Below are 21209 nucleotides of genomic sequence, written 5' to 3'. Positions count from 1 at the left end.
TTTCTTATCACTGCCATCGTCTCATCCCTAAAGTAATGTTATCACCCTGTTTCCCCCCGGAGTTTTCAACCTTCTTCCTCCTCGGAGATTTCAGTCCGGCCTTTGCTTTGTTCCGGAGTTTTCAGTCCGACTTTGGTTTCGCTCCGGAGTTTTAATCCCGGTTTTTTATTCGTTCCGGAGTTTTCATCCCGGTTTTTTATTCGTTCCGGAGTTTTCATCCCGGTTTTTTATTCGTTCCGGAGTTTTCATCCCGGTTTTTATTCGTTCCGGAGTTTTCATCCCGGTTTTTATTCGTTCCGGAGTATTCAGCCCGGTTTTTGATTTCGCTCCGGAGTATTCAGCCCGGTTTTTGATTTCGCTCCGGAGTATTCAGCCCGGTTTTTGATTTCGCTCCGGAGTATTCAGCCCGGTTTTTGATTTCGCTCCGGAGTATTCAGCCCGGTTTTTGATTTCGCTCCGGAGTATTCAGCCCGGTTTTTGATTTCGCTCCGGAGTATTCAGCCCGGTTTTTGATTTCGCTCCGGAATATTCAGCCCGGTTTTTGATTTCGCTCCGGATAATTCAGCCCTGTTTTTGATTTCGCTCCGGAGTTTTCAGCCCGGTTTTTTTATTTCGCTCCGGAGTTTTCACTCTTGTTTTTGATTTCGCTCCGTAGTTTTCAGCCCGGTTTTTTATTTCGCTCCGTAGTTTTCAGTCCTGTTTTTGACTTCGCTCCGGAGTTTTCAGTCTTGTTTTTGACTTCGCTCCGGAGTTTTCAGTCTTGTTTTTGATTTCGCTCCGGAGTTTTCAGTCTTGTTTTTGATTTCGCTCCGGAGTATTCAGCCCGGTTTTTGATTTCGCTCCGTAGTTTTCAGCCCTGTTTATGATTTCGTTCCGGAGTTTTCAGCCCGGTTTTTTATTTCGCTCCGGAGTTTTTAGTCTTGTTTTTGATTCGGTCCAGAGTTTTCCGACCGATTTTTGCTTCCCTCCATTGATTCTTGTTTATTATGTCGTATAACTATCAAACTGTCTTAGTTGCATTGTTTAGAAAGACATTCTTATTTCAAACACACTCTAGTTATTTCATCGTCATTCGCTTTTTGATCTTGCATCTCGGCAATCGAAACACTTTGAGACACTTACCTAAAACAGTGTTCCACGTCGAAAAATACGAATGATCAGCACCGAAAATCTGATCACGTACACTTGCTTCAAAATATCTGTCTCGTTCATCACTGCTCCCTTTTGATTTCTTTTTCCTTAGCTCGTGCTCCATCATCCATTTGCCGCAACACAATTCATTTTACCGCATGACCGCCCATGTATCAAAGGAACAGTTGCTGCGGTTCCGCGCTACTGTCTGTCTGTTCATTTGTGTAAGCAGTTCGTGTAATTAGCAGTTGTCCAGCTGGATCTGGTTGAAGAGTTGAGACCTACGTGTGGAGGGAACAAGCTAGAAAAACAACCACTTATAAAAATTGTTCCCATGTCTTTAGCTTCTATCAGCGGACATGTGTTTCATATGAATGTGCTCCTTGGGCTTGGGTCCATCTCCCCACTAGACGTTCTGCAGGTCAATAATCTAAGTTTTATATTTAAATGCATGTTCCCACTGTTTCAGTTTTTGTTTATTTCTCATTTTAGTTCCTTCTTCAGATCATTGTTTCCCTCTATATTTTAAGTTACATTTAAGAATCCAATTTATCATCTTTTGGTGTGATTTAAACGTCAGATTATCCCTCTTGTGTACTGACATTTTATCTCCTCTTTGGCTAGCGTAGCAGTTGTGATAGTTTTAGATACCAGTTTTCTATTTTAGTGGCGCCTTCTAATCCTTGTAGTAACATTTATGGTTGTTTCCTTATCTTTTTAGTGACATTGAAGATTTTGTTTTACTATATTTTAGTGATGTTTAAGATCCTGGGTTTCTACCTTTTTAGTGACATTTTAGATTGTTTTTTCTCTTTTTATTGATATTCAAAATATTTTCTTCTTATTAACATTCAATATTGTTTATCTCTTTTCTATTAACATTCAATATTGTTTATCTCTTTTCTATTAACATTCAATATTGTTTATCTCTTTTCTATTAACATTCAATATTGTTTATCTCTTTTCTATTAGCAGTAAATATGGGTTTTTGTTTTCTAATGACATTCAATATTGTTTTCCTCTTTCTTATTGACATTCAATATTGTTTTTGTAATTTTTATTGACATTCAAGATTGTCCAGTTTTTTTTATTAAACTTTAAGATAGTTTTCCCTGTTCAGTGACATTTAAAATCTTACTCTGATGTAAGAACGAAGTAAACGTAAACAAATGCACATGAGCAATCCTATTGGTTATTTGAGTAGCAGCTGTGAAGGAACCTTAAGCGTTAGGAATATAGTACGTGTGATAACTACACAACTGAACGTAGATGCTATATGGAAACTGTGGAACCTTATGTTATAAGCTTTGCAGCTACGACCAATATATTCATAGGCAAAATAACACCGGAGCTAATATATGAATGGACAGAAGTCACGTGATTCTGTTTATATTAAATTCGTTCTTTCAGGGCACGGAGAATATTTATCAATTTTAGTGATATTATAAGATTGTTTTTCTCTTTTTAAAGGCTGGTTTTGTTTATCTAGCTCCATTAACGTTCTGAATTAGTTGCTAAAGTTTGAAAGTAAATTATGTGCTTGACGATACTGGATATTACTGAAGAACATATATTTTAATGTAATTTGAATATATGTTGCAATCACATTAAACGTCTTAAAGTACGACTTACGACATGGAAAATTTATCACAAACAGTAGATTTTCGAAACAGACAAAGCATAATTAAACATTCCCCAGGCGCACGATTTCTGGGCCTTTTTTTTTATTTCCTCGTCTCCCCCCTTCCACCGCCATAATAACATTATCTGAACCAGCATTTTTTCGACCGTTATTTGCCCATTTCTTTCGGATCATGAACCTTCCTCTGACGATAAATGGACTCTTGGGGGAACCAGGATATGTGAAATTTCTAGTCCGCATGTCACCCAAGGGACCTATTGTGGTTCTTATCGTCGTCCGATCCCTTGGCCGAATGGGGAGCCCTATTAGCAGATGATATATTTTTCGCTGTGGTTTAGGTAGTTAGAGGCTGATTTCGCAAGGGAGGAAAGAGATGAGCCTCTTCTCGTGAGACTGCCGATGACTTTGCTGAGTAAAGTTGCATTGAAAATGATCTAGCCTTCTTGTTTCAAATGAACACCACTATGAAATCCTTAGTCAAAGCTGGGAATTTTGCTTTTTTGTTCTAAACTATGTAAAAATGTGCGATCAGTGATTCTGCAAGCATAAAATTGGGCCTGTCAATGTAAGATGCTAGAAGATAAGGCGAAATACCATGCATACCTTGAAATAATTTGTACAAATTTCCACATATGATGAAACTAAAGTTCCCTAAATTCATTCTGCTTCGATCCGAATGAATATGTGGGAAACAACTACAATATTCTAAATAACAGATGTTTTAAGAGGATCGTCGTCTTGAAAGTGAACATATTGGCAATCCGTGTTTAATGTTTGCAATGCAAAAAGCCATATGTGGGCTGTTGCTAATACAGCAAGGTACGTGCGGGCTGTTGCTAATACAGCAAGGTACGTGCGGGCTGTTGCTAATACAGCAAGGTGCGTGCGGGCTGTTGCTAATACAGCAAGGTGCGTGCGGGCTGTTGCTGATACAGCAAGGTGCGTGCGGGCTGTTGCTCATACAGCAAGGTGCGTGCGGCTGTTGCTCATACAGCAAGGTGCGTGCGAGCTGTTGCTGATACAGCAAGGTGCATGCGGGCTGTTGCTGATACAGCAAGGTGCATGCGGGCTGTTGCTGATACAGCAAGGTGCATGCGGGCTGTTGCTAATACAGCAAGGTGGGCGTGCATGGCTATTGGCAATGAACAAGGCGTGTGAGTGTGTGATGAACAAGGCGTATGTGTGTGTGCTCGGGCTGTTCGCAGTGCAATTACAAACACACACACACACGCACATATGATTCTTGGTGTATACTAATTTGACGGACGAAGCAATGACTACGATGAGGTGTAACGAATCATTGTACAATTAAGATCTTCAATGTTAATACCAGACTTCCTACACGTGGCAAATAATTAATTATGTATAAAAGTATAGATATGCAAGATATGACCAACATTTATTTTATTTTGTGCAATAGTTCCAGTAAACCTTTCTAAGAGCCATTTGACAACCATAATATAAACTAATTTCAACTTTTTTTCCTTGTATAGTCTAACTGCGCCATATTTAATCAACGAATCAATCGATAGCCGTAGGAGACAACAAGCTTGCTCAACCACATTGGATGCGTTTTTGCATAGATTGCAAGCAACATGACATGCGTCTCAAGTGTCCACATGTTTTGTTTCTGGAGAGTCCCGTTCTTTGATTCTTTTGTCTCCAGTAATAGCCCCGTCTGATGGACACGAAGCTCCGGTTCCCATACTGACACGAAATCGAAAGAGACTAACAGGGTCAGGTGTGTACCGGTGTCAACGAGATTAATACACTTGGCTACCATTGCAGCGTTCATTCTCTGTTGTATCAAGTGGCTGCCAACGAAACACCTGAGGATACCGTTAGCTTCGAATCAAAACAAGATGACGAAGCAGTCTCTCCGTACAGGATTTTCCACACGTCGTCAGAAATCTCAAGTTGTCCCAGAGCAAGATGCGTCACTTCCTCTTGATGTCTTTTATTATTATTTTGCATATTCCTTTGTTTTCTATTGCCCTTTGTGCAGTAGAGCTGAAAGGGTGTAACAAAGAATACTTTTTAGTGTTCAACAAGTGCGACTTCTTCTTTTGGAAGTTTAATAATGAACGTACCAACACAAACACACTAAAGGCTGTTACGATCGGTCTATTAGACAATCACAAGGAAACACCATGGCCTCACCAGCAATCCAATGTGAAGACCTACATGTATTGCTGTTTTCCTTACGTCTTGCACTCTGATATTTTGATCTGTTACAACAGTAAATCCAGCAGTTTGATTTCGTAGTTTGGAAACACTGAATGGTCAGGACGATTTGGAAAATTTAGTGGGAAAAAATATTGTCTTCACTCTGCATGTTCAACATAGAGTATTGCAATTATCTTTTATGGAAAACTCGATATGCTTTGCATTTTCCTACTGTTACATACGAATGGGACGACTCTTTTCTTGCACCAAAAGCAATAAAAATTTAATTTTGTCATCGTAATATACAGGGTGTATCATAGCAGGGAATGCCTTGAATTTCGGGAATTCTACGTGAATTATTGGCTCCGGGAAGTATGCGTGAAATCTGCTTGAATTTTTCTCCGAAGACGTGAAAAATTGCAACTTTTATTAATCCAGATCCCATTCAATTTATACGCATTTATAAATGCCCTGAGGCAGGTTTTCACAGAAGGAAAACGTAGCTGCGTGGAAAATGAAACCGAATCCTCTCAACCCGTTTACTTTGTTAGTGTTCTTTGCAGGACAACATCTGACACGCTACATAACATATCTTCAAGATGATTAGGAAAATTGTAGTCTGAAATTCGTATACAATTTTTCTTAGATAATATAAACCGTAACGTTTGTGACTTGTGTTTGTGGATATACTGTATTTTTAGTCGTGAGTATGTGAAGTGGCAAATGTAAAATCCACACCTTAAATATTTTGAATACAGTTTAATGTAATTATATTTCTTGGACGCACTTGCTTCACACACACATCCTTTATGTTGTTAATATATTTGTGTGTGTATGTGTGTGGGTGGTGAGAGGCGGTAATGCACAAATTGAAATGGAGAAAACGTGCCTGTAGCCGTGAATGTTTGATAAATTCGCCTTGAAAAGCGGGAATTACACTTTAATTTTATCTTGGTTCTAGAGTAGCCACTCTGCATAAATGATATCGCAAACTGAAACGGTGAAAAATACACGATAGTAGCAGTAAAAAAGTCTCAGTAAACATGTGGTCACAAATGAACAGTTTGCGAGGTAATTGCGAATGTATGGTTACGATCCACCACTGACTTCATCGCGATCGTATGCTTTCTCTTTGTGCACTCCGAGCTTTCGTAGTTTAAACCTGAACACTGCCGAACGTGTAACATACTGTACAGTACAAGAGTCCTTGGTAAAAGCAACAGTAATGTCTAGCAAAGTGAATCTTCTAATTCTGTTATTTTTAATATGTAGGACTATGGCATCTCACACGTGCAAAGCATACGATGTGGCGTATCAAAAGAGTGTCTGATCGTAACCATACATTAGTAATTATCTCACAAACTGTTAGTTTGCGACCCCATATTTACTGGGCCTTTTTGCTTCTAGTATCGTGTACTTTTGACCGTTTCAGTTTGCGCTATCACTTATGATACACCTAAAAAGTGGCAATATTATCAATGTGTCCATCAGCTAGCTATTCATTGATTTCAAAAAAGCATCTATGATTCAGTCAAAAGAGAGAAATTATATAATACACAGTATTAGTCGAGTTTGGAATACCTGAGAAGCTTGTTAATATGACAAAAGTATGCACCAGTGAAACAGAAAGTAAAATTGGTGTGGGTATTAATGTGTCTGCCAAATTTACAATTCATGATGGGTTAAAACAAGGAGATGCATTATCTCCATTGCTCTTTAATTTTGCCTTAGAATGCGCTGTTAGGAAGGTAAAGTAAACTAACGAAGGACTGAAAATAAACGGTGTGACTCAGTTGTTAGCATATGCAGATGATGTAGACTTATTAGGGTATGATATAAATACAATTAAGAATAATGCTAGAATATTTTGCAAAGCAGCCAAAGAGAGAGGTTTGGAAGTTAGCAAAGTGAAAACTAAATATATGCTTACAGGCCGAAACCAAGTGTTAGGTAATAATCAAAATCTAATTATTGATAACATCTCGTTTGAACCAGTTTCCAAATTCAAGTACTTAGGAGTAATACTAACAAATGAAAATGATATTAAAGAGGAAATGAAAAGCAGGCTTAATTCAAGAAATGCATGTTACTTTTCTCTTCATAAACTTTTTTCTTCTCGTTTAATATCTAAGAAACTAAAAGTTAAAATATACAAAACAATAATTTTGTCTGTATTATTATATGGATACGAAACTTGGTCCCTTACATTGAAAGAGGAACATAAATTGAGAGTATTTGAAAATAAGATCCTTAGGAAAATATTTAGACCTAAAATGGATGAGGAGACATGTGAGTGGAGAAGGTTACATAATTTAGAACTACATAATTTGTATTCATGTCCAGATATTATTAGAATGATTAAATCAATAATACTTAGGTGGGCAGGCCATGTGGCACGAATGGGAGAGGAAAGAAGAGTTTTTAGGATTCTTGTTGGGAAACCTGATGGTAAGAGACCTGTAGGAAAGCCAAGACGAAGATTGAAGGATAACGTTGAGATGGACCTAAAGGAAATCGGTAGGGATGGGAAAAAGTATATAGATCTTGCTCAGGATAGGGACGGATTGAAGGCCTGTGTTGCTGCAGCCATGAACCTTCGGGTTTAAGAAGGCTAGAGAGTTAGTCTTATGATACACCCTGTATATACATGAACTCGTACACGAAACAAAATGTAGAAATCAATCAGAAATCCTAGAATAAAATTTATGCACAAATTGCTACTTTCTTTTATGTACCTTTACCTGAAAATATTTTACTCTTGTCACATACTGTTGATTACATTGTTATGCTTTTACCCATACCAATAATATCGCTATGCATGCAAGAAATTTAATTGTATGATTATAATGAATGAATATGATAAGGGTGGAACCTCGATTTTATCTTTTTCAGGGAACCATGGCGAAAATTTTAAAATGCAGGAAACTCTAATCTTCGGTAACGTGAAATCGGGGTTCCACTGTATATAATAAATAAATAAAGTGTGTTTTCATTAAGACTTTGTTTCATTCTCTTTGCAGAACACAAATGTTGAAGACAGCGCAGGTTTTATAAGCGATCTCCCACTCCTGAAATGTAAGTACCTTTACAGATATTTTATCTGTGTATAATAGTAATTAATTTGTGTTTAAAATTATGGATATTTGAAACCTCTTGACCAAGTGAATGCATTTTCAAATTAGTATTACTAGGTTTGAAACAAAATTGCCAACAAATTCTCATTTTCAACTTTTTTTTTTTTTGCTGTACCTTGTAGAGCCTGTGGCTAAATGTGATAGTGGCCAAATTGCATTTACAACTGTGCGTTTTTAAGGCGAGAGATTGCACGCTCCTCTGTTGACGCTTTCTTTCAACCCTTTGAATCCTACATAGCATAAAACAAAAAAAAAAAACACAGTAATAGGTAATTTGTCAATTAGACGACGGTTGTACAAAGGAGAACTATTTTTACACTGAAAATTTATTTTCCGGTTTATGAATATTCCTCTGTTTTCTTTCCTGTTAATTTTTGTAGCTATGCTTTTGTCAATCCCAATTTTCACTCGTATTTGCTATTTTTCTGTTTTTCTATTCCCTATTTTTCTTGTCTCGTTGCATTTATTTTCCATTTCTCGTAGCTTATTTTTAATTCTCTAGTTCCTTTTTTTGCTTCTAACGTTGCTCACTTTCCCCTTCTGTTTTTGCTTGCTTCATTTTCCCTTCTGTCTTTGCTTGCTTGTTTGATTTTCTCTTCTCTCTTTGCTTGCTTGATTGATTTTCCTCATCTCTCTGCTTGCTTTTCCCTCATCTCTTTGTTTCTTGACTTTCCGTCATCTCTTTGTTTCTTGACTTTCCCTCATCTCTTTGTTTCTTGACTTTCCCTCATCTCTTTGTTTCATGACTTTCCCTCATCTCTTTGCTTGCTTGATTTTCCCTCATCTCTTTGCTTGCTTGATTTTCCCTCATCTCTTTGCTTGCTTGATTTTCCCTCATCTCTTTGCTTGCTGATTTCCCTCATCTCTTTGCTTGCTGATTTCCCTCATCTCTTTGCTTGCTTGATTTTCCCTCATCTCTTTGCTTGCTGATTTCCCTCATCTCTTTGCTTGCTTGATTTTCCCTCATCTTCTTGCTTGCTTGATTTTCCCTCATCTTCTTGCTTGCTTGATTTTCCCTCATCTTCTTGCTTGCTTGATTTTCCCTCATCTTCTTGCTTGCTTGGTTTTTCCCTCATCTTCTTGCTTGCTTGATTTTCCCTCATCTTCTTGCTTGCTTGATTTTCCCTCATCTCTTTGCTTGCTTGATTTTCCCTCATCTCTTTGCTTGCTTGATTTTCCCTCATCTCTTTGCTTGCTTGATCTTCCCTCATCTCTTTGCTTGCTTGATTTTCCCTCATCTTGTTGCTTACATTTCTCCTTTCCTATAGCCTAATCTCCTCTTCTTTCATTGTCTGCTTTTCTTTTTAAAGTCTATTTCTACTTTGGTAGCTACTTTTGTCAGACTACTTTCATAACTTTCTAGTTTGCGACTTCTATATCCGTCTATTTACTTGTTTTAGTTCACATTTTATTCACATTCTCACATACCTTATCCATGTACTATTCTTACATCATTGCCTGATACAGAAGCCTTTTTAAAAAATAAATTCATACCGTTATAATTGACCTTTGAGTTCTGAAGGCATTATGCTATTGAGGTACACCATTCACGACAAATCGAAACGTCCATATTTTGAAGAGCATTCTCTGCTCTGTTGAAGAAAGAGACAAAGTTGTACTCTCTCTGCTGGCAGTCCACACTCTACAATCGATTAGGGGGACAGGGGGCGGGAATAATGCCCGAGCTGTCACAAAATTGGCCGGGTTTTTCACTGGGCGGATTATCCGCTCAGGCGTTATGGCTAATTTTTTTCTAGCGAGGGGTCTTCGGCGCAACATCTGTTCGCAGCAGACTCGGAAAAGAAATTCCGGCTTTCAGCATCGGGCAAGCAGGGGGATGAAAGAAATAAAAATCTATGACTGGAATCCTTGGGGGGTCGCTTCAAACGCTTATTCACCGCAAAGTACCGATTACACAGCGCATTAACCGCCAACTGAACTGCGGGTGCCAGAATTGGGTGGTCTCCCCGAAGCCTATTTGCATAGGATCTGCTATTCAGAGGCGTGAAAAATTAATGGGGGGCTCTTCGTAGGGGTGTATACAGTTTCTGCGAACGTCGTTGCCAACGTGTTGGTAGGTGGAGCTAAAGGATTTTCCTACCAATCAGCTTTTTTCGCTGGCTCCAATGGCCGGAAGTAGTTACTTCCTTACTTGAGTGTCTTGGGTTCAAATGTTGAGTGCGGTGCGAATCTTTACTTTCGTTTGCCTCGTTATCGTAATGTGTTCACCCTAAACATAGCGATTAGAAGTAGAAAAACTAAACGTAGACTAATGAATATCTTTCTGTTTAAGTTTAGGTTAGTCCTAGTAATGGACATAGATGAGGAACTCGTAAAGAGTAAGTTGTTACAAAGTACAATTACTTTAAACAAGAACCAAGTGTTACAGTTTCTTTACAAAAAGATGTAACATGTTACAGTTACTTCACAAAAAGATGTAACGTGTTACAGTTACTTCACAAAAAGATGTAACATGTTACAGTTACTTCACAAAAAGATGTAACATGTTACAGTTACTTCACTAAAAGATGTAACGTGTTACAGTTACTTCACAAAAAGATGTAACGTGTTACAGTTACTTCACAAAAAGATGTAACGTGTTACAGTTGCTTCACAAAAAGATGTAACGTGTTACAGTTGCTTCACTAAAAGATGTGACGTGTTACAGTTGCTTCACAAAAAAGATGTAACGTGTTACAGTTACTTCACTAAAAGATGTAACGTGTTACAGTTGCTTCACAAAAAGATGTAACGTGTTACAGTTACTTCACAAAAAGATGTAAAGTGTTACAGTTACTTCACAAAAAGATGTAAAGTGTTACAGTTACTTCACAAAAAGATGTAACGTGTTACAGTTACTTCACTAAAAGATGTAACGTGTTACAGTTACTTCACTAAAAGATGTAACGTGTTACAGTTACTTCACTAAAAGATGTAACGTGTTACAGTTGCTTCACAAAAAGATGTGACGTGTTACAGTTGCTTCACTAAAAGATGTAACGTGTTACAGTTGCTTCACTAAAAGATGTAACGTGTTACAGTTGCTTCACTAAAAGATGTAACGTGTTACAGTTGCTTCACTAAAAGATGTAACGTGTTACAGTTACTTCAAAGAAAGATGTAACGTGTTACAGTTACTTCACAAAAAGATGTAACGTGTTACAGTTACTTCAAAGAAAGATGTAACGTGTTACAGTTACTTCACTAAAAGATGTAACGTGTTACAGTTACTTCACTAAAAGATGTAACGTGTTACAGTTACTTCAAAGAAAGATACAACGTGTTACAGTTACTTCACAAAAAGATGTAACGTGTTACAGTTACTTCACAAAAAGATGTAACGTGTTACAGTTACTTCACAAAAAGATGTAACGTGTTACAGTTACTTCACAAAAAGATGTAACGTGTTACAGTTACTTCAAAGAAAGATGTAACGTGTTACAGTTACTTCACAAAAAGATGTAACGTGTTACAGTTACTTCACAAAAAGATGTAACGTGTTACAGTTACTTCACAAAAAGATGTAACGTGTTACAGTTACTTCACAAAAGATGTAACGTGTTACAGTTACTTCAAGATGTAACGTGTTGAAGCTACTTTACAAAATAAAGTATAGCGTGTGGGTTACTTTACACAAAGAAGCAACTTTCTACCGTTGTTCTACCTAAAATACTAACATGCCACGGTTAATTTTCTTAACCCAAACAAATAACATGCTACGGTTACGTTACCTAAATGCACTGTTTTAAAGTTACATAAAATTTGAGATAAATATTGTGCTGGCTTTACTTTTATCAAACAAGTAACGTGTTGCGGTTACGTTTTCCAGGGAAGCAATGCGCTGCAGTTACTTTTAGCCAAAGACGTAAGTATTACTTTGTGACGCATTATAGACATTGAGGACATTCAACGGAATCGTCGACACCCACACACGAGCACTTTCGCATAATTTGTCAGCAATATAGTTGTACGTGAGGAAATTAAATCCCATTATTCACTTGAGCGGTTGAGACATATCACCATGAAGGTTTTTGGTTTACTTCTCCGCTTTGGCCCATTGATTAGCCTAAAGTGGAAGAAACTCAACAAAAAATAATTAAAATAAAGTCTCTCATGACAGGGTGGTTAGTGTTTAGCGCTACAGAACTAGATAACCTAGTTTCAAATTTTGGGTAAGGCATTTTATGTGCCATTCATGGGCGTCGTTGGGAGGGGGGGGTCGAACGGGTCTGTGGACCCCCCTGGAAATTGACATCGTTCATTTAAAGATACAAGAAAGTCGAAAGATTGTTCCTCTTTTTGTTAAGAACAGAAACAAAGTTAATTTAGTTAGTATTCGAACAGAATAAGCTAAGTAAAACTCCATTGAGAGAAAAAAATACAGCAACAAGGTTATATTCTACCATTTCATCCAAAGAACAAATGGTTCTACAGTTTTCAAAACTCTAAGAAATATAGTTGTACGTGAGAGGTTATACAACAAACTTTATGAAAAAAATCCCCCTAACATTTAAAGCCTTTTCTTGAACTGGTATTCACTCGTTTGGTGAATTGAGTCTCCCATTTATATAATAATAATTATTATTATTATTTCTAATAATATTTGTTTGTGTTAGTTTATAATATTTATTATTGTATATTAACATTTATAACCGTGGTAATAATAGTTAATATTTTTCTACTATTCAACTGTTATCATTTGCCCGACCCCCTGCAAAAATTTCTGGCGACGCCAATGGTGCCATTCTGTTTGTTCCGTCTATTTCCTCATTCATCTTCATCGTCGCGATAGAAAAGTAACGTGAAACGGTTAAAAAGTAATACGTACAACTTATTTGCTGTACCCACAATACATCTTTGAAGATGGAAGTGAGTTATAACCACCTCAGTAGGTGGATTACACCGGCAGTGGTCGACGATTCGATGTTCCCATAGGAGGGATCAGTTTACTGGTCGGATTACACGGATGCCTAATGGATTCAGGTTGCAAGTCTTCTCGTCAGTGCAGAGAGAGGGAGAGAGAGTCATCTTGGCATATTCTCCCATCGATTTTCATAATTAGCCTTATCACGGCGGACTATTTGAAAGAATATCCTTCATTTCCGTGGTCTCCCCCTCTTCTAGCGTTTGTTCATCCCTCACACCCCCTACCCCATTCCTCAACACACACACACACACGCACCCTTACCACGGGGCTTTCACTGATAGTGCTAATGCAAGAGGAAATTTCCTTTTACGTCAAAAGACGAGATTGGGGGACGGAGGGACTGTGGTATCTAGCGTCGTCCATTTTCACACCCTCTCTTCATCATGGCGTTCGGCTTTTTTTTCTTTCATCCTCATCCTTTGCCGCGTTCGCTTTCAATGCGCTGTCCTCGGATCATCCTCTTAACCCACTCTCTGCAAAGCCGCCCTACTACCGCACGTGTCAATGTAACATTCCAGATGTATTTAATAAAAGAACAAGTATCGAAGGTGCTGCAGGGATTAAGCCCGCTTTGGACGAAAGCATTTTCCTTAACATTTGTGCCATGTCCAAAAAGCTACCGTGCAAAACGAGAAATCTTATGGGTTTTCAGATGCCATGGCATATTTCATGACATTTCTCAAGGATAGGCTCGGTCCGTATCATTTTTCGCAGCGTAACCAATCAGAAGCGACCTCTAGGTCACGAGTAATGGCGGCCGCGTGAGATGTAAACAATGTATCACTTCACATTTTTAAAACCCAATAACAATTGAACCGAGAGGAATAACGTTTCGTATAAAACTTTATCAATGGCGTTGCTTAAATACATACTTTACAACGTTTACTGTACACGTATGGAAGAATATTTTAGTTGTTTCAAACACCGTGTAACTCGACGTGCCTCTCATGCTGTATATATTATACATTGTAATCGCAAAAGCTAACCGAAGAGTTACACGAAATGTTTGCGTGTAAAAATACTATCTGCTTCGAGTATAAGATTTTTGGAAGCATTTTACATAGCGTTTATGTTAGCAAAAATGTTAAAGGAAATGCTTTCGTCTAAAGCAGACTTTACAGTTTTTAGCACCAAAACTTCCCGTCAGACTAGTGGCGGCGCCAGGTGGGGTGCGAAGGGCTGCTTGCGCACCCTTTAATTTTCTTCCGCACCCCCTTTTCAAGACACACAATTAACCTAAAACAGTATCAACTCTTGCATTTTCATATTGTTTTATCATTTATTAAAATCATGTCATATTAAGCGTAGAATGTTTTGTTTTGTACATTTGTTACTATGTAGGCCTACAATAGGCACGCCTTTGATCTTTATCTGAAACAGAAGAGGCTTTTACTTCCACCCACCGGGGGACTGTCTCTACAATGGTCAGCGGCTGTTGTCTTTCGTCATTATTGTTGTCAATAATTGTTTCTTCTTTTGTAAGACACAATATAAGTCATTGTCCTGCCTTATCAAGCCTTGTTCGTGTCTATCCGATGGGGTAGTCGTCGTTTTATAAGGTCTCGGGTTCGAAACCACGTAGTGATTCGGATCAGGGTTGTTAAACGTCCAGGAATTTTAAATAAATTCAATTCCGGTCCAGGAGAGAAAATTAGAAAGCGTAAATGGGTTCTGGACCGTAAAGAACCTTTTTATCTGTAAAGTGTTTCAATTCGGTCTAGGAACCTTTGTACCAGATCAATTTAAATACGATCCAGAAACCTTTTTTCTTCCGGATGAATTAAAATACAGTCCAAGAACCTTTTTTCCGGATGAATTTAAATACGGTGCAGGGACATTTTTTCCGGATGAATTTAAATACGGTCCAGGAACCTTTTTTCACCCCGGAAGAATTTAAATACGGTCCAGGAACCTTTTTCCGGATGAATTTAAATATGGTCCTGGAACCCTTTTTCCCCCGGATGAATTTAAATACGGTCCTGGAACCTTTTTTCCCCCCGGATGAATTTAAATACGGTCCAGGAACCTTTTTCCGGATGAATTTAAATACGGTCCTGGAACCTTTTTTCCCGGATCAATTTAAATATTGTCCAGGAACCTTTTTCTCCCCGGATGAATTTAAATTCAGTCCAGAAACCTTTTTTCCCGGATCAATTTAAATATTGTCCAGGAACCTTTTTCTCCCCGGATGAATTTAAATTCAGTCCAGAAACCTTTTTTCAATGAAACAATATTCAACTTGTACCGAATTTAAATTGTGCGAGAAAAAAGGTTCCGGTCCTGGAGCAGAACCTAATACTGGGTGAGTCTTTTAAAAGAGGCCCCGTGGAAAATGCGCTCCTTGCATGTAGACAACCTTGGTACACCGAAGAGAAGAGCGGTTAGAGAACAGTCCAGGATCTCGGTGCCAAGCATATTCGACAACATGACATGACATATCCTGGACTGTTCTCTGCCCCGCTCTTCTCTTCGGTGTACCAAGGTTGGCTACATGCGAGGAGTGCATTTTCCACGGGGCCTCTTTTAAAAGACTCACCCAGTAGAACCCTTTAGAATTTTTAGGTTCCTGGACCTTCAACAACCCTGGTTCGGATCCCACTTTAAACTGTAGCTCTTGTCCCAATTCCCCTATCTGTGAATAAAAGTGGACTTAAAGCAAAACTCAAACATCTTTGCTGGACCCTGTGGCTGAGTGGTTAGCACATCGCGCTGCGACGCCAGGGGCCCCGGGTTCGAATCGCGGCCTGGGCATGGATGTTTGTGAGTGTCCATTCATCAATTTCATCACTCATACTCATGTTCGCAAATTAGCAAATAGTGGCACAACGAAACAAACTAAAATGAAGCAAATCAATCAATCAATCAATCTATCTTAATTTGCATAAAGTGAAACTTAAACAACAAATCAATGAATCTCCGGAATGAAACTCTCTCCCGGACAAAGTTTATCTCCCGGAATGACGAGATTTCTTCTTATTATTATTATCTCTTTATGAAATTTGAATTTGAAGGATTTTGTTGCGCATCTATGTACGGTATTTGCTTTTTTTTTCTTTATTTACAAATTGTGGTAGCTAGGTTGTTTTGATCAAGTTGATTCAATTTTGTATTCACAGTATCAGTACCACAAACATATATCAGCTGAGAGTCAGGACATAGCCTACCAGAATATTCGATTCACTGCGAATGCAGGAATTGTTTATGTGAAAACGCTGGATTTGAAAGGCGGATATTAAATAGCCACGTTCTAGGGGGTGGACGTTACATACTATAAAAATTTTAATTGTGTTAAAAGTAGTTCGAAGACAAATTGCAGTCGGGGTTATTTTAAAGTTTTTCATTTACCGCCGATTTTTCCTGAGTTCTTGATTGCTTTCATATGAAAATTTTGATCAATTTCTGGAGGAGCTGTTTCCCCATCAGCTCCCCCTTGGGTACGTGAGTTGATCGAAGGCTGCAAGAAAATCTCCCAGAATTTTAATCTTTAAAGTTGGCAAGCCTACTTATCATCTTTCATCCCCAACGTCGCGATTAGCCACAAGTGACCGTAAATTGACGTAACGAAATTCAAATTCCACTCGTTCTCGCCTGATCAAGTCTCGTACCATTCTCGTCTCGAAGTTGAAGACGAGAACGAGGCTTGGCTCGGCGCCATACCTGCTAACGATAAATAGTAATTCCATCACTGCTGCTCACGGAACAGGTGCGCGGCGTTCGCAAGTGCCTCCCTCCACCGGCGCAAGAGAGAAGGAAGAGACTGAAAACGCCCGGGGCAACGCGACGCGTCGCGGCGCATCGATGTAGGCGGAACTTAAGAAAGGGAGAGCGCTGCGAAATGGCGGGCAGTCCGCCTCGGGCCATCCCCCAGTTCCTATAGGTCCCCTCCGTGAGCATCCTCACGGGAAGCATACATTTTACGCAAAATAGGGTGAGCCGTTTTCGAATCCACGAAGAGGGGGGCTAATGCATTTTAAAACGCCTCCCTTGAAGGGGGTGAAATCGCCCGTAGACGAACCAATTTTACACTGCGGAAGATGGGAGGAGGGTATGTTTCCGTTCTGTATTAGTGTTTCACCCCCTCTCCTCCCCCGAACACGTAAATGTATTTCAAATCATAATTTTTTCGACTGTGGTAATTCTGGGGGCCGTCTCCCCCTCTTGAAAGACAGGAAGAGCGAAAACATTCCCATCACCCAGTACAATCTGACGAGAAATTAATCTTTAATTGCTAACTTACTGGTTTTACTATTCATGCGAATGTTAATTGCATATCAGTGATGAGATCAAGTGTTGTTCGCATTCACAAACTCGATTTGCTGGTGCGTCATGAATATTCACCACCCTCCCCCCTCTCCCGTAAGCGTACGACGGATCACAGAACTGGTAATGCAAATACACGACAGTGGATTTCCAAAAGCATCCACTCTTAATTTGCATTCTTCTGTGTAAAGGCGAAATTGGTTGTTTGTTCCCCCCCCCCCCCTCCTCCTGCTCCGATTCTGGCAGTTGAATAGTTTCTTCGAGGCTTTGGACGGAACGAAAACGTTGATTGTTGGTGTGGGTTGTATTGCGTCACGGTTCGATTGTTGTGACACTGTCGAAGAGTTGCCAATGGTTTCCCAATTAATGTTGTTGGTATGTCGGAAGGGGCCAGTACAAGATGTTCTCGCTATGAGAATGAAAAAGCTTCCCAGCTCTTGACACGAGGGCTGAAAAAATTGAATAATAAATACCGTCAGTAGATGGCTTAAACTAATATGTGAATGTTGTTGAATGGTTAAATTCAGTAGACTAATAATGTTAATGTTGGAATAATAAATCGATCTGGTTTACTTTGGAGTTTGGACTGGGTAATAATCATATGGGGCTAACTTTGCTAAGGTTAATGGTCGGATAGGATAGCTCTGATTGGGTTACTAGTCGGTTGGGTTAGCTCTGTTTTGGTTATTACTCGGATGAGTTAGCTTTCGTTGGGTTACTAGCCGGATAAGTTGGCTCTGTTCGGGTTACTAGCAGGATAAGTTAGCTCTCTTCGGGTTACTAGCCGGATGGATTAGCTCTGTTCGGGTTACTTGCAGGATGGATTAGCTCTGTTCGGGTTACTTGCAGGATGGATTGGCTCTGGTCGGGTCACTAGTCGAATGGGTTGGCTCTGGTCGGGTCACTAGTCGAATGGGTTGGCTCTGGTCGGGTCACTAGTCGAATGGGTTGGCTCTGGTCGGGTCACTAGTCGAATGGGTTGGCTCTGGTCGGGTCACTAGTCGAATGGGTTGGCTCTGGTCGGGTCACTAGTCGAATGGGTTGGCTCTGGTCGGGTTACTAGTAGAATGGGTTGGCTCTGGTTGGGTTACTAGTAGAATGGATTAACTCTGGTTGTGCTACTAGTCGAATGGATTAGCTCTGGTCGTGCTACTAGTCGAATGGATTAGCTCTGGTCGTGCTACTAGTCGAATGGATTAGCTCTGGTCGTGCTACTAGTCGAATGGATTAGCTCTGGTCGTGCTACTAGTCGAATGGATTAGCTCTGGTCGTGCCACTAGTCGAATGGATTAGCTCTGGTCGTGCCACTAGTCGGATGGGTTAGCTCTGGTCGTGCCACTAGTCGAATGGATTAGCTCTGGTCGTGCCACTAGTCGAATGGATTAGCTCTGGTCGTGCCACTAGTCGAATGGATTAGCTCTGGTCGTGCCACTAGTCGAATGGATTAGCTCTGGTTGTGCTACTAGTCGAATGGATTAGCTCTGGTCGGGTTACTAGTCTGATGGGTTAGCTCTGGTCGGGTTACTAGTCGGATGGGTTAGCTCTGGTCGGGTTACTAGTCGGATGGGTTAGCCCTGGTCGGGTTACTAGTCGGATGGGTTAGTTCTGGTTGAATCATTAATAGGGTGTGCTAGCTCTGGTTGAGTTACTAGTGAAATCGATTACCTCTGGTTTAATTATAAATAGGGGGTTCTAGCTCTGGTTGGGTTACTTGTCGGATGGATTAACTCTGATTGAATTATTAATAAGGTGTGCTAGCTCTCGTTGAGTTACTAGTCAAATTGATTAGCTCTGGTTTAATTATAAATAGGGAGTTCTAGCTCTGGTTGGGTTACTAGTCGGATGGATTAGCTCTGATTGAATTATTAATAGGGTGTGCTAGCTCGGGTGGAGTTACTACTCAGATGGATTATCTCTGATTGAATTATTAGGGTGTGCTATCTTTGGTTGGGTTACTAGTCGGATGGGTTAGCTCTGGTTGTATTGAGATGCGTTTAGTAATCGTATCCTATGCCTCCCGGATGGCTTAGTAGTAACATCGTCGCCATGTAATCAAGGGAGGTGTACGGTGTTTCCGATCAGACTTTGAACTGTAGATCCAGCCATTTTGTTATTGATTCATAGGATTCCCTCCGTTACCCAAGATGAGACAAATAGTCAATGCTGACGGACAGAAGCTTATTTTAAGGTTCCTCGAACATGTTTGTGCTAAATCTTTGCCTCTATGTCTCATGCCTCGAGAATGTAGCCTTGAATTTGACATAGCAATTTTTTAAACCAACAAGATCATTGGCGATACAGTAGGTCTATATTCAACACAGAAGGCCCAACATGCATGCCTTTAACTATATAATTGTACGAATCCTTGCATTGATAATTGACCTTGGTTTTTTTTCTTCACATTTTATCAATCTTTTCTTGCTTCCCTCACGGTTTCCCACTTCTGGAATCTCACCTCACATGACCTTAATGGGATTGAAGCATGTAGGTTAGCATGGAGTGAATCAATCGATGCGAAGACTGACGGAAACTCCACGAGGTCGTCTCATTGGAGGAAATTGCCGGCTACCTTAACTTGAATTGAGCTGATGGGAGGGGGGCTACAGGATAACGACGACATTCCTCCACCGGTGCACGACAACTTTCAAGGTCTGATACCAAACAACATGCAATGTGGTTGAAAAAAGTCACGACTCACAAACTTGCGTATGGAAGAAACACCAGAAGAAATTTGGAAGGAAATAACTCTTGTGAAACTCACTGGAAGAGTATTGGGCCAGAGAAGAGCTCGCGGTCGAATGGATGTGCTAGGGGCAGTGGCGTATGCTGAGTCTAAGACGTGAGCTATCTCACTATGACACCTGGTCCTAGGCTATGGAGGAAGGGAGAATACTAGACTCATTCTTGACGTCTTCAAAGAAGCCACGTTGCCATCCCAACGGTAGTCACGTTGCAAACTTTTAAAAAAATCAGGTTGCCAATTCCTAAGAATTAAGGTTGCCAACTCCTAAGAATTAAGGTTGCCAACTCCTAAGAATTAAGGTTGCCAACTCCTAAGAATTAAGGTTGCCAACTCCTAATAATTAAGGTTGCCAACTCCTAAGAATTCACGTTGCCAACTCATAAGAATTCACGTTGCCAACTCATAAGAATTCACGTTGCCAACTCATAAGAATTCACGTTGCCAACTCATAAGAATTCACGTTGCCAACTCCTTAAGTATTCACGTTGCCAACTCCTTAAGTATTCACGTTGCCAACTCATAAGAATTCAGGTTGCCAACTTCAGAATCGCCATTATCTTATTTTTCAAATCAGCATAATTCGCTCAGTTCTCTTACTTTCTAGGCGTCAGGCTTCGCAGATAGCCCAGCTAGCCTGGAATATACGGTCCTGGTTAGGGGGATAGGTAAAGATGTTGTTAACTCTTTGTGAAGACACCAAAATGTCAATCTCCCTTTCACGAACACACCACTGTCCCGGGAATATCTGGAGCAAGCAAACGACAAGTAGTCTATGCGCAAGTAGTGACTCGAGAGGACTCTACCAATGAACACATGAGAAGGAAGTGCATGAAGAGAAAAATGCAGTTGCAACAGCACGCACTGCTTTGCTCGGCCAACTCGCCTCCTCCCCTTCTCAATTGTTATGCACGGACTTGCTCCACAGATTCCCGAAACAGTGTGTTCATTCTAATCAGTGACGTACACTGAGTCCAATACATGGGTTCTCACTATGTCACTTGGTCCTAGGCTATGAATAGAAATCAGGTTGCCAACTCATAGGAAATCAGGTTGCCAACTCATAGGAAATTAGGTTGCCAACTCCAGACTCGGCATCATCATCTCACCGATATGAATAATATTATTTACAATTTGTGTTCGATTATTCTCCTGTATTTTATTCTCTAGACTTCAGGTTTCGCAGATTGCCAACTAACTTAGAATAGA

At 39.8% G+C, this 21209-nt stretch overlaps 1 protein-coding gene across 7 annotated transcripts in view; it reads left to right on the top strand.

Annotated features, from left to right (window-relative positions):
- TfAP-2 (transcription factor AP-2) overlaps positions 1-21209 on the top strand; it is a 497362-nt gene that overhangs the window by 330771 nt on the left and 145382 nt on the right. For all 7 annotated transcript variants that reach the window (XM_083113497.1, XM_083113491.1, XM_083113493.1 and 4 more), the window contains exon 4: positions 7960-8014. In XM_083113497.1, the coding sequence (XP_082969623.1) occupies positions 7960-8014 (55 nt within the window). The remainder of the gene's footprint in view (positions 1-7959; positions 8015-21209) is intronic.

Source organism: Lepisma saccharinum, chromosome 27 (genome assembly GCF_977018435.1).
Source record: "Lepisma saccharinum chromosome 27, izLepSacc3.1, whole genome shotgun sequence".
NCBI lineage: Eukaryota > Metazoa > Arthropoda > Insecta > Zygentoma > Lepismatidae > Lepisma > Lepisma saccharinum.
The sequence above is the reverse complement of the archived record's forward strand: the minus strand, read 5'-3'. Positions and strand labels throughout refer to the sequence as shown.